Below are 14,667 nucleotides of genomic sequence, written 5' to 3' on the forward strand. Positions count from 1 at the left end.
ACACACACACACACACACACACACACACACACACACACACACACGTATTTCTATCCTATCAAATCCATGAATTGAGAATAAATGGAAAATGTGAGAGTACTACTAGTTATATCCACCTAAAATTTCTATTTGCACCTAAATGTGATGATCTTGTACTTTTTTTGTACTCTTTGAGTTCTAAAATCTCCCATGTCTAGAGAGAGGTATAGTGCTGAACAGTCTTGAGAACCAGAATTAGCTGAGTTTAATTCCATATCTAGCCATAGGGAAATCACTTAGTTGTCACATTCTTTATTTTTAAAAAATGTTTTGTTGATTTTTTTTAAACGCAGTACTGTCACCTCCCAAAAAACTCCCATGTTGTATAGAACCTTCCTACACAACAAAGAAAAACAAGTTTCCCTGCTTCAAGTCTCTCTTTCCTCCAAGCCAGCCTCTACTTCACAACCAAAATGATCTTCCTTAAGTACAGGTCTGATCATATTTATACCACCCCCACCCCTACCCTACATATGTGCGTGCATGCATGCGCGTGCATGTACACACACACACACACAATTCCTTTGGTACCTTGTTTCCTCCAGGATATAGAATCTTCTCTTTAAAAACCCTTCACAACATTTTCCTTTCCAGTTTTTTTTTTACACTTTACTCCTACCTATGTACTCCGATCTAGCATCACTGGCCTTCTTGCTGTACCTCTCTCATGATACTTGACCCTCTGGTTTTATGCCATTTAACTAGCTGACCCCTATTTCTGAAATGCTTTCCCTCCTTCCCCCCACCTTCTGGCTTCCTTGAAGATTCAGTTCAAATCTTGCCAACTAGGTTGAATCCTAGAATCAAGAAGACCTGAATTCAAATCTGGCCTCAGACACTTACTAACTGTGTGACCCAGGGCAAGTCACTTAACATCTATATGCCTGTGTTTTCTCCACTGTAAATGGGGATAATAATAAAACCTACTTAGCAGGGTTGTTATGAAGAACAAATGCGATAATATTTGTAAAGCACTTATCCTAGTGCCTGGCATATATTAGGTGCTACATAAATGCTTATTCCCTCCCCCTCACCTTCTGCCAGAAGCCTTTCCAGGTCTCCTCCCTCTGTCTCCCTTTCTCCCCAGTGCTGGTGTCTTCCCCCTGAGAAGGAGGGAAGGCACTCCCTACCACTCATTTACCCTGTATCTATCTTGTGTATGCATAGTTGTTTGTGGGTTTTCTCCCCCAGTAGAATGAGAGCTCCTTGAGAACAGGGACAGTGTTTTTTGCTTTTCTTTCCGTTCCCAGGCACCGTGCCTGTCGCATACTGAGCACTTAATAATTGACTGAGTCGATCAAAACAGTGACCTCATTGTATAGATTGTATCCACAATCTCTGGCCTCTAAAGGGAGGGAAGCATGTTTCATCATCAGTTCCCTGGAACCAAGGCAAAACATTATCATGTATTTTGGTTTTCCCTTCTGTAAATGAATGAATGAATGAAATTAATGAATGAATGGCAAAAGCAGCTATTAAATGCCTCCATGTGCCAAGCACTATGCTAAGGATAAAAGTACAAACAAGGAAGATGGTCCCTGCCCTCAAGGAGTTTAAATTCTAATAGGGGAAAATAATACATGTAAAGGAGCTAGAATTAGAAAACAGAGACATTGAGGCATGGTTTGGTGATGGCCAGGAAGTGGTGTGTTGGCCTGGTTCCAGGCAACATAAATTGAAAGCACTCGCATCAGAGTCTTCAGTCAACCAGCATTTATTAAGCACCTACTACGTGTCAAGTACTATGCTAAGTGCTGGGGATACAAAGAGAGGCAAAAAAATTAGTCCCGCAAAGAGCTCTGTCTTCTAATGGTCCAGGTGCAAGAGAAGAGGCCATATAGGTTTATCTCATGGTTTAGTATTACAGTGAATTCCAAGGGAATGCCAAATTTGTGCCACATGTTGCTTCACTTGAGAGTAAGCATGATATAAAAGATAGAGAATAGACTTTGAAGTCAGGAATGCCTGAGTTCGTGTCCTCCTTTTGAGGCATAATAGTTCTGTGACACTGGGCAAATCACCCAGCCCCTTAGTGTCCTAGGCAGCTCTCTAGGACTGTAAGCTGCAGAGTAATTATGGGTCCACAGTGGCTGAGGGAGTTTCCTCTCTGGGAGTTCCCTACAACAATTATATCATAGATATAAATAACATTGCTTTTAAAAAATGTACATTTGAAAAAGGTAACAAAACATGAAAATATTAAATGTTCAAAGGACTGTGGGAAGACAGGTATATAAATGTAGTGTTAGTGGAGTTGTGAATTTGGCCAACTATTCTGGAAAACAATTTAGAATTATACTAAACAAGTCACTAAACGCTATACCCTTTGACCCAGCAATACATATGCCCCAAGGTCAAAGACAGATGGAACGATCCCATGTATACAAGTGTAACACCCCTTTCTGGATTTCCCCGCCACTTGTATAACCCAGCTTGTGGGTTGAATCTCCAGAGGCATGACTATTCTTTTGTCCTGCTATTGTGACTTGTAAGCCCTCAATGGTGTGCTTTCCATTTACAGTAAACAATCAGTGGATAGATTTAATATAGATCTCAGCTAAGGCATTTGCTAAGATGGTACAATAAGAACAGTGTCTGGGGTGAACTGTTCCACAAAGACATACAACCTCTGGCAAAAGTAAACAAACTGAGAGCACAATGGTAGTAGGGCACATATGCAGAGTAGAGTATACATGTGGCAATCTATCTTCCTTTCTTTCTTTTTTCTTTCCTTCTTTCTTTCTTTCCCTAGAGTCCTCATATAGATCTCCTTGGGTGCAGTTCCCTTCTGTGCAGGTTGCTGTGCTGCTTCTTTCTTCAGTCCATAGCTAATGCTCTTCTCAAGGATGAGGGGTCATGTTCCTTGAAGCTTCCTCCTCCTTCAAGTGACCATTTCTCCTTATCCACACCTGTCCTTGTTGTGTCTCTCTGCTTCTGTCTGTTACTGGTCTAGTATCTCAGATAACATAGCCACTATTTGTAGGGAAAGGTAAATGTTCTCTTCCAAGGACCTATACTCCACTTATGGCTCTGGCTTGGAACTTGAGCATCAAGTCTTCAGCTCCCACATTGGAATCCTCTATCACTGGACTGATGAACTCCTGAGCTAAATTGCTGTTTTATACATACAGGGCTGGGGCATGACTGATTTTCTCAGAGATATTTTTGCCTTTATTCCAATGTCTATCAAGCATATAATTCTTTCACATTTGTTCAGGAAGATTCTTTAACACCTTCTTTACATTTTTGATGAAATTATGTCATCACAAAATGTTGCTTGGTTGATTCCACAGCTGCATCAATTGAGGTGGGGAGGTAACTCCTTTTCTTATTGTTATTATATTTTCCTGTAAATACATTGAGATGGAGAGGTAGAATATCCTTCCTTACACAAGAATATAGAAGCATTTTTTTGCAGTCACAGAGACTGAAGGAAAGTGAGTACCTCATGAGTGGGGAACAGCTAAACATATATTGATAATACAATGTAGTATTATTATGTTGTAAGAAATGGCAAATATGAAGAATTCAGAGAAACTGGGGAACATTTGTTTGAACTGATGCAGAGTGAAATAAAGAGAATCAAGAGAACGATATACACAGTAACCATAATAATATAAAGGAAAAAAGGTTGACTGTAGAACTCTGATCAGTTTGGTGACCAATCCTAATATCAGAGGACTGATGATAAGGCATGCCTTCCAGCTCTTGATAAGCAGGGACAGACCATAGGTACAGAATGAGATGTGTGTTTTCACTTATGGCCAATATGTTAACCAGGTTCATTTGAGTGATCTTATTTGTTACGCAGGACGTTTCTATGAGGTCAGAATCAGGGAGGAGTCTTTGGGAAGTGACGGTGTTATTTTTTAAAGGAGTGCTAATAAAACATTAAAAAAATAAAATAACTGGATACTTGCCTGGGTTTTAGAAATCTTTTAGTCATATGAAGATATTTGTTATAGAATTTGCTGTAATTACTTGATTGGCATTATGTGATATAATGGGAGAAATACCATGGGTTTTAGAAGAGAATTATGACAGGTGTTCATAATGTCCAAAAGCTCAGGATTTTAAGTTGTTCCATGTTGTATGTGTCAGTTATAAAGACAGTGCTATAGGAAACCTCTGTACCTCATTGCTCTAGCTGTCAGGGAGATATTGAAAGGTAGTGAATCACTTAGTTGGGTACCTTGGAAATAAAAAAAAACATACTCCAAATGCTGTTTAATTTTTAAGTATTAAATTATCTTTCAAAATCAGTCATTGATGAATTCTGTTGAGTAAGATGATTAAAACATTTTTAAGTATTTAGTATATATTCCAGGGAGTTATAATATCAGTTATGAGTAAATAACGTTTAGGGGGCAGCTAGGTGGCACAGTGGATAGAGCACTGGCCCTGAAGTCAGGAGAACCTGAGTTCAAATATGGCCTCAGACCAAACACTTGACACTTACTAGCTGTGTGACCCCGGGCAAGTCACTCAACCCTAATTGCCTTAAAAAAAAAAACCCAAACACGTTCAGCTAGGGGCACCATTTCTAGTATCTGTCAGCCTCAGAGTTTCCAGTTGGGATCCTATTATTTGTTTTGGTCATTATGTATAGGACAGTTCGTTGTGGTTAATCTCTTAGCTCCCCTGTGCCCTCTTCCTTCTCGCCCTCACCCCGACCTTAATGAGTTCTGTACTATGTATGCAGAAAAATTTATAGTGCTCCGTGGGAGGTGAGATCTCTTTTGTATACAGAGATGATTTCAGTATGCTCTTCCCTGAACTCTGCGTTGCCCCTCATCAAGCATCTATTTTTACCTCCGCTTGCGTCATTGTTGTTCCATCTGATTGATGCCTTGATGTGAATCCGTATCCTTTTCTTCTTAGTAACAGAGGCCTCTAGCTCAGGCAGCTGGGCTGACAGGATCAGGAGAGTGGTGACACAAAAGTCAGGTTACTAGTGTTGTCCTTGTAGTCCCACAGTACTGTTAGCCTGATTTGGGAGCTCTCTATTAGTTCAGCTTTTATGCCTATGTCCCTTAAGTCTTTTTTCAGTTCCTAGTCTACTCAGTGTTTCTGTGACATTTGTTCTGTATCTCCATCTGTGACACCATTTCCAACTCTTTGTCCTTACCATGACCTCCAGTCCTTAGAACCCTCAGTTCTCTCCTCGGCCAGCTCTCCTGCACTAGCCACTCTCTCCTCTTTTTCCCATATTGACCTCTTGGTGAACCAGTTTAACTCTATACTGTCCTCTTCTCTTGAGTCCCTGGCCCCCTTGTGTTACTGATTGCACTATACCGATCCTTAGCCTTGTGTCATTTCCATCATCCATCACCTTCACTCCTACACGCATGCTACTGAATGTTGGTGGAGAAAAACACACAACTGTTCTGACTGAGTCCACTACAAATTTATGTTATACAGTCTCAATTGGGCCTTCACTGCTGATAGGCAATCCTTCTATACCTCCCTTATCAGCTATCTCACTCCTCACAGCAGCTCTTCCAACCTTTCTATCCCTCCTCAAACATCCCATGGCTCCTTCTTTGCCCTCCTAGTCTCTCATACTGAGAACGTTACCTCATATTTTATTCAAAAAATTGGGGCCATTTGCCTTGAGCTCCCTCTTCTCCCCTTCTTCTTCATCTCCTATCACTCAGATACTTTCTGCCACTATCTCCTCCTTCACTCCTTTCTCACATAAAGATGTAGCCTTATTTCTTACCAAGGCTTACCCTTCCACTTGAAAAAGCAATCCCATTCCATCTCATGTCCTCCAATGGATTGCCACCTCTGTCATTTCTACTCTATCACTTATCTTCAGTTTTTCCTTGTCAACTGGCTGGTTCCCTACTGCCTACAAACATGCCCATGTCTTCCTCTATCCTTAAAAAAAAAACCTTCACTTGATCCTTCCATCCTCACCAACCTACCATCCTTTATCTCTTCTGCCCCTTGTGACTGAACTCCTTGAAAAAGCTGTCTATGATAGGTGCCTCCACTTTTCTCTCTTCACACTCTCTTCTTAACAATCTGGCTTCCAACCTTATTTCACCAAAATTCCTTTCTCCAAAGTTACTAATGTTCTCTTAATTGGCAAATCCATTGGCCTTTTCTCTTTCTTCATTTTCCCAGTGCCACAGGCTTAAAACACAGGTGTCAGCCTTAATTCCGCACTGTCTCTCAGTCTCCACATCTAATCTGTTGCCAAGGTCTGTTGATTTCACCTTTGTCACATCTCTCAAATACCGTCTTCTCTCTTCAGACACTGCCATCACCCTGGTACAGGTCCTCATCACTTCGTGCTTGGACTATTACAATAACCTGCTGGTGCGTCAGTTTGCCTCAAGTCTCTCCACATGCCAATCTAGCTGCCATTTAGCCACCAAAGTGATTTTCCTAAAGCACAAGTCCAACCATGCTATACCTCCCCCTGTTACCACTTAAACTCCAGGGGCTCCCGGTCCTCTCCAAGAGCAAATATAAAATCCTCTGGTTTTCAATAAAATCCTCTGGTTTTCAGAGTCCTTCATAATCTATCTCTCTCCTCCCACCCACCCCTTCCAGACTTCTTACATCTTATTTCCTGCATTTCCTCTTCAGCCTAATGGCACTAGCCTCCTGGCTGTTACTGAAATAAAACATGCCGTCTCTTGGCTTTTGGCATTTTCTCTGGCTGTCCCCCATGCCTGGAACGCTCGCCCTCCCCATCTCAGCCTCCTGGCTTCTGTGACTCCCTTCTAGTCCCAAGTAAAATCCCATCTTCTACAGGAACTTTTCCTAACCCCTTTTAATTGGAGTGCCTTCCCTCTTAATTATTTCCTATTTTCCCTGTATTTAGCTTTTTTCCTACATATTTGTTTTCTCATCTGCCCCATTAGATTGCGAACTCTTTGAGGGCAGGATCTGTCTTTTGCCTCTTTTTCTATCTCCAGCACTTAGCAAAATGTCTGACTTTTGTAGTAGGCACTTAATAAATGTTTATTGACTGACTGATATGCTTAAGAATTGATTGTATAAGGGCAGCTAGGTGGTGCAGTGGATAGAGCACCGGCCCTAAAGTCAGGAGGACCTGAGTCCAAATCCAGCCCCAGACCAAACACTTGACATGTACTAGCTGTGTGACCTTGGGCAAGTCACTTAACCCCGATTGCCTCACTAAAAAAAAATTTTAAAAAATAAGAATCGATTGTATATTGTTATTGCATTTACCAAAGCTAATGGCCTTTTCTTTACCTTCATCTTTCTTTACCTCTCTGCAGCATTTGACTCGGCTTCTCTATCGCTGTTGAGGACACAATGGTTCTTCCAGTCACCTAGCTTTGCAGATTTGGTGTCTTCCTCTGCTCTTTGCTCTCACTCTATATACCACAGTTTTTGTCAAATCCTATCATTTCTTTCTATATAACATCTCTGCTGCACATCCCCTTAGCTCTGAGCACACAACCACTACACTAGTTCCGCACCTCATCATCTTGCTTTTGGACCATGGCAGTAGAAGCCTCATTGGTCTGCCTTCCTATATTAGGTGTTTCATTTCTCCAATCTGTCTTTCACTTGCTGTTGAAGTGATTTTTTTCTAAAATACAGGTCTAGCCATTTTACTGCATTACTCACTATAAACTCTTTTGATTCCTTAGGATCTCCAAGACCAAATACTAACTCCTCTGCTTGGCATTTAAAGTTCTTCCTGCCCGGCCCCTTCCCCCCTTTCCAGTCTCTTTACGCTTTACTCTCCTCCATGCGTCTTATGATCTGGCTGTGTTGGCCGACTTGCTGTTCCTCATATGACACCTCGTCTCCCGTTTCTGATGCATTTTCTCCTGCTGCTTGCCACCCCTGGAATGTTCTCCCTCCTCATCTCTGCCTCTTAGTTTGCTAAGTTCCCATCTTCACTGGAGGCTCTCCTGGTATTCCTCATCACTAATTATTTCCCCTCCAAGGTTGCTTTATATCTACTTTGTATGTGTAATGGGGATACAAGATACATACCCAAGATGGCCCATTACATATGCAAAGTACGTACTAGGTCACCTTAGAAGGGAGGACGCTAGCATTGGGGAGCCCTGGTTGTGTGTCTTGCATATACCTTTATATGTTCATGTTGTCTTCTGTAATAGAATTTAAGTCCCTGAAAGGTAGGGACTATTTTCCTTTTGTCTTTCTAGCTCTAGCATATAGCATAGTGCCTGGAGTCTAGTAGGTACCTAATAAATGCTTGGTGATTGATTGATTGCTCAAGTTCAGTCCCTCTTCCTGGTGTTTAAGCCTTTCCATCATCTATCCTCACTTCACCTATTTGATCTTGTTTTCCCCTACTCACAATCTGTACCTTTCATTTCTGTTAGATTTCGTCACTTCACCCACCTATAGATGTATACCATGCCCTTTCCACCTCTGCTTTTAGACATGCTATATTTTCACCTAGAATCTCCTTCTTCTATTGCTTCATCTTAGAATACTTCCATTTTCTCCAATGAAACTTTTTCCAACACTCTGTTCACTTAAAAAATAATTGATAAGCACTTACTTGCCTTATGCAAAGCAATAAACTAGGTCTTAGGAGGAGATAGAGTCTAGCTGGGCACACAGTGTATCTTCCTTCATGGAGCTAGGAGTCACACTATTTACACAGGCAACTAATACACAATAATATGTTCATTATAGAGGTGCAAAACAAAGTGCTATATGAGATCATAGGTGAGGAAAGAGATAGAGGAACAGGTTTAGAGAAATGGCTTAATGAAAGAGGCTTTTGAGTTGAGCTTTAAACCACTAGGAGAGGCAATATGATGTAGCTCTGAGAACTGGCTAGGGAATTCCTACTTCTTATGGAACTTGGGCCTTTGCTTTTCCTCTCTTAGCCTCATCTGTAAAACAAAGGCATTAGACTAAATGCTCTCTATTTTTCTAGTGAACTTTGAGTTTTTGTAATTATGTTGCATTTATACTTATTACCACATAGTATAACAATTAATTATTCTGTTTTAATTTGTTCATTTTCCTTCTACAGCATAACTGTTAGTCCCTTGAGATCAGAAACCATGCCTTATTATTTTTCTTTATAGAAACCATGCCTTACGTTTCCTTCCTCTGTATCCTCCACAGTGCCTTACTCTCTCTCTCTCTTTTTTTTTTTTTTAATTTTTAGGCAGTTGGGGTTAAATGATTTGATCACCCGGGGTCACACAGCTAGTAAGTGTCAAGTGTTTGGTCTGAGGCCATATTTGAACTCAGGTCCTCCTGACTTCAGGGCTGGTACTCTATTCACTGCACCACCTAGCTGCCCCTGCCTTACTCTCTTGAAAGACATGTGGGCAACACTCAGTAAATAGCCATTGACTGATTGATTTGATTATGCCAAGCCCAGATGATCTGTTTTGTCATCTTAAATAGCTACTGTCAACCCAAATGGCTTGAGGACTTGGAGTGGTTAGAATATTGCAGCATTGCAAGTCACTGTGGTAGGGCAACTGTCATGGTCAAATAGAAAACTCACAGACTGTGATCTAAGGAATGTGGGCTGGAGCCAAGGGCAGATATGTCAGCCTGGCATTTCAGAGGCACCCCCAGGAGTAGGGAAGCAGCAACGCACGATGTCCCTACCTCTTGCTGGTTCTATCTGATTGCACAGACTTGGTTCTTGGGAAGTTTTTCTGAACTCATTTCATGTTTGTGAAATGCATGGGAGCCGTGGAGTGGGTGTTCAGACAATAAAAACTGCTGCCGGGAGTGTTTATGCAAAGGATCATTTTTAGAGAGTTCTGCGGAGTGGAATTGGTTCTGACGTCAATTCTCAGCGTGCTTTCTCTCCCCTGGAGGAATAGCCCATATGTAGAGACAGATGTGAGACTGAAGCCCTATTTACATATAAATAATGCTGTGAGAGAATGAGAACATTGCTGTGAGCTAGAGGGAAAGGGGAAAGAGGATGGGGAAAACAGAGTTCACTGGTAGGCCAGAGAAAGTCAAGCTCTCCATCCACTTTTCCTAATGATCTTCACCTAAATCCAAGTTGACAGTCCAGGGGGGCTTCTTCTTTAAACTTTAGAGAGACATCTAGTTTGAACTCAGGAAAGCACCGTTCTTACGATTTTCCCTCTTTGCATGGCTCAGTGAGACACTGCTGGCTTTACAGTTCCTCCTGAAGCTATCTGGACCAGGGATAGTAGTTTCCCAACTCTCTGTTTCCATTCTACCTTTTAGAGGTAGATACCTGGTGCAGAGAATAGACCTGAACCTGTAGTCAGGAAGACCTGAGTTCAGATTTGACTAGCTGTACCTGTAAACCTGTGTGACCCTAGGTCAATCATTTAACCTCTGTTAACCTCAGTTTCCTAACTGTAAAATGAGACTAGCACCTACCTCCCAGATTTGTTGTGAGGACCAAATGAGATAATATTTGTGAAGTGCTTAGCATGGTGCCTGGCACATAATAAACACCTATTCCCTTCTTCTTTCCCCTGAGAGTCATAGAGCTTTTGGAGCAGCCTCTTCTAAATTGATGAGTTTTGTGAAAATAACAGTCCCCACAGGATTTTAAAAGAAATGTGGAATTCAATTGGATTCATATTCTTCCATGAGCACTGGTGATTGACCAATGCTTATTATGAGTGTTTTGGGCCACTGTTTCCTTTACCTGTCCCAGGATATGTGCTGCGATAGCAGTGATATTGTTTCACTGAGCTCTACTCATTTTATGAAATAAAAGCCATGTGGTGTTTGCAGTGCACACACCTGTGAACTGTGTTGTCTAATTGATTCAGGTAGCTGCTGTGACTCAGTCAGCAAAGTTAGGAGTGTGTTTAGTCGTTATTCTTCCGCTTTGCTCCTCTTAGTGCTTATAAGATGTGATGAATTGAAAGTGACAGTGCGCTGATGTGTTTCCTGGGGTTGGCACATTGACTTATGATAATTCTAAGCATTGTAACATTTGTGTGGTAGCTAGGAGTCCTCTGCACTTGTAGTCATTTCCAGAGGTACGCTAAGCCACAGGTCTCCCAGTGCTGAATATGCCTGAATATTTAACTGGGTTAACATATCTTCCCCCACTTTCGAAACCATTATAATCCAACACAAGTACATGTGGTTGAGGGAACACTTGTGATCTTTGTGTCAGTGGGTTACTATGGAGGTCATGGATGATTTCTAATTCTTGAGACCCTTTGGAAGTCTCTGAGATTTTTTTTTAGGGGGGTGGCTAGGCAATGCAGTTAAGTGACTTGCCCAAGGTCACACAGCTAGTAAGTGTTATGTGTCTAAGGCCGGATTTGAACTCAGGTCCTCCTGAATCTAGGGCCGGTGCTCTATCCACTGCACCACCTAGCTGCCCCAAAATCTCTGAGATTTCAGGTGATAATATATGCCTTTTATAGTCTTGTTGAAGAATTGTATCTTGTCTGTATTCCAGGTTGACATCAGCAAATGCCATTATTTAGTGGATTTAGGTACAGTAGCAGAAACCCCCCGGGAGCCAAGGTATTCATCCAACAGAGAAGAATGGACCATCCTTGCTTACAAACCATTCCTTGATACTTCCAGGTACGTGACTTTAACCATCAAGGAGGCAAGTGTTTACCAGGGGTTTAAAAAAAAAAAAATAAAGGAAATATCAGTTCTGGAAAACGAATATATCTGTTGAGTCTACTATTACATTCTATGTTCCATATTCGTAGACATCCTTTCCCTTTGCAAGAAAGTGAGAAAGGTATGTTTTTTCATATCTTATTCAGGGCCAAGCTTGTTCATTATAAAATTAATAATTTCATACAGCTCATTTGTGTCATAAATCCACTGTTGACTGTTGAAAAAATTGGATGTATGTATTCAAAAATTATGCTAAAAATGTCCAGTAATTTTACCAATTATTGTCCTCCTGAAAGGGTTTTGTGGCTCCCCACAGGTGTTGTAGCCTACATTTTAGATAACTAGCTTAGACCAGTGCTTCTTAAATTGTGAGTCATGACCCCATATGGGAGTGTGAAAATTTAGACAACAGTAAAAGGTTTCTGAACTCACAATGACCAAAAATTAATTAAAAGTCAAGCGCATAATGAATGTGAGGTGTTTCTGGCAGTGCTTGCCCATGTTGTATCACACGACTTCACTGCAGCCTTGGTTCTGAACACAAAGCATGCGCACTTTGCAAGGCACATGCTGTCACACCATGCAGTGCCAACAAACACTGCTGAAACACAAAAAGGGGTCAAGAGTGGAAAAAGTTTAAGAAGCCCTGGTTAGACTACTGGGTTTAAAATTCAAGCCCAGGTTCTCCTTGTCTTCAGTCCTTGACTCACATTTCTGGCCCTGATGTTTAACCTATTCTGATATGGTGTGTCCAGTTATCTCTTCTCATCTTTATCTAATCCCTTTTCTTTAGCTTTGGAAATATAAATGAAGGCTTCCTTTTTCTGATCAATGAAATGGGAAGTATGGTTTACCATCAGCAAAATAGAGGAAGAAAAGAGCATTCATTTGCCAAAGGATATCCAGTCAACTAGTTAATACTCCCCCCCCATTTGTTTCTTTTATTTTGGTTCAGGTTAAAATTTTTTTTTTTAAATTTCGGGACTCCCATTGTGAGGACTCTTTCTACCAAAGAAGATTGCTAGCTATAATGTATAATCTTAGAGTGATTTGTGGGGACACTGAAATATAATGTGACTTCCTCATAATCACATATATGCATATATATATATACATATACACATACACAGAGAGACATACATATACATACACATACAATCTCATTGATCCTCAAAGCAATATCTAAAGTATGTACTGTTGTTATCTCAATTTTCCAGGTGAAAAAACTGAGGCTTAGAGAGCCAGCCTTTTACACATAGCTAGTAAGTGTTAAATGTGGGATTCAAACCCAGGTCTGTCCTGACTCTCTATTTACCTTGCTGTTTCTCATAGACTTTCCTTCTTAGATAGCCTTAGACGTAGAAATGTGTGGTAGAGTATGGGCTATGTGGTGGAAGTTTGGGGTTGATTCCCAAATTAGGAATCCTGAACCACATCACAATCCTACAAACCCCCTGTCTTCCTGGGGCAAATGAGGCAAGTGTCTACGTGACTTATCCCAGTGGAACAATGTCCTAGGCAGCCTTTTCCATGTAGAGGAAATTTATGCTGCACTTCTCCCCCATATACCTAATAGTGGTAAGACCCAGATCTCACAGAAGCTCTGTTTACTTTGTTTTCTTTTGGGTGGTGGGTTAAACTACTCTACGTGGCACCCTAAGTTTGTCCAGTGTCATGTTCTCATTTTAGAATTGAGGAAACTAAAGTTGCCTGAGGCCCCAGGCCTGGCCCATCCTCTTGTGCTGATGTGGCAGCAGGACCTGGACTGCAGCCACAATCTGTGCTGTAATAAGGAGAGACTTATTGCAGGACAGTGTGCTGATTAGTGCCAGGGCCAAAGCAAAAAGATCTTGAACAGTGAATGAGGCTAGGAAGTATCGTTGGGGGATGTCTTGCTCCTTTCCATATATGAGCTATATAGATCACCTTTGAAGTTTGAAATGAGGTACATTTATTTTTTCCATTGATGGCAAAACAGCCCAGCAGGTAGTGCTTCTCTGTAGAGAGCCACAGGACGAGGGAAGGAATGGAACACTTGTGCATTTGTCACTGGAGATCTTAAAGCCTTCAGAATAAAGAATGGTTTGTGTAGGTTGCCTCTTCACCAAATTCCTGCTTAGCACAGGGCTGACATACACTTGTAATGTGATTGAGTGCTGCTTTGTCAGGTCTCTGTATGGTCCGCTCTTATTCCTCATGGATGATGGTACTGAAGGGAACATATCTGGGAAGCCCTGGAAGCTGCGTGCCCTTTCTCAGAGATGCTACTTAATGCTTCCCTGAGGAGTGAGCAGACAGTAGGAATGAAACTGGACCTATGTCCACGCCAAACCTTTAGAACTAAGAGACCCTGGATTTCTTTCCCCCAGTTCCCTTAGGAATGTATTTCAGGCTTCATTTTATATTGGGAATATAATATAAATCTTATGGATTTCTTCCCCAAGCTGAGTTGTATCTCCTATTAACCTCCACCACAAAGAGCTTTTGCCGTAAGTTGACCCAAAGTGAGCTGCCGCCTACTGCATAGAATAATGCCATAAACATATCTATTTGCATTTCCTATCTATAATATTAGAAGATTCTTGTAGTTTCTGAAGAAGCCTCTGACCACACACCCTACACCATTTGCATGTGTGGGGTTCCTGGTCTATCTGGTCTGCCTTGTTTGTTTGGATGAATAGAAGGGCAGAGAAGGTCATTGAAAAGCAGTACAATTTATGGAAACATTTTGTTTCCTGTATATTGCAGTAAGGGCAAAGATTCAGTGAACACATAGTAAGTTCAAAAGGAGAAACCTGTTGGACGAGGTGCAAATCATTGGCCCAAGATGCCTACGTGTTCCCCAAATGGCTTAGCTTGTCTGTTCTCTGTACTGGTTTTCTTTGCATTTTTTCTGCTTGGTATTAGATGGCATGCATTGACCTGACTTATAAAACAACAAAAGACTACAATCCTGGATTCTACATGTTGTCATGACAATTTATTTATAAAACAACAAAAGACTACAATCCTGGATTCTACATGTTGTCATGACAATTTATTTAT

At 41.2% G+C, this 14,667-nt stretch overlaps 1 protein-coding gene across 4 annotated transcripts in view; it reads left to right on the plus strand.

The window, feature by feature from the left end:
* Positions 1-14,667, plus strand: part of ALG9 (ALG9 alpha-1,2-mannosyltransferase) — a 128,548-nt gene that overhangs the window by 86,532 nt on the left and 27,349 nt on the right. For all 4 annotated transcript variants that reach the window (XM_027847348.1, XM_027847349.1, XM_027847351.1 and 1 more), the window contains one exon: positions 11,447-11,577. In XM_027847348.1, coding sequence (XP_027703149.1) covers positions 11,447-11,577 — 131 coding nt within the window. The remainder of the gene's footprint in view (positions 1-11,446; positions 11,578-14,667) is intronic.

This window comes from Vombatus ursinus, unplaced genomic scaffold (genome assembly GCF_900497805.2).
Source record: "Vombatus ursinus unplaced genomic scaffold, bare-nosed wombat genome assembly UNPS02015398.1, whole genome shotgun sequence".
Classification (NCBI taxonomy): domain Eukaryota; kingdom Metazoa; phylum Chordata; class Mammalia; order Diprotodontia; family Vombatidae; genus Vombatus; species Vombatus ursinus.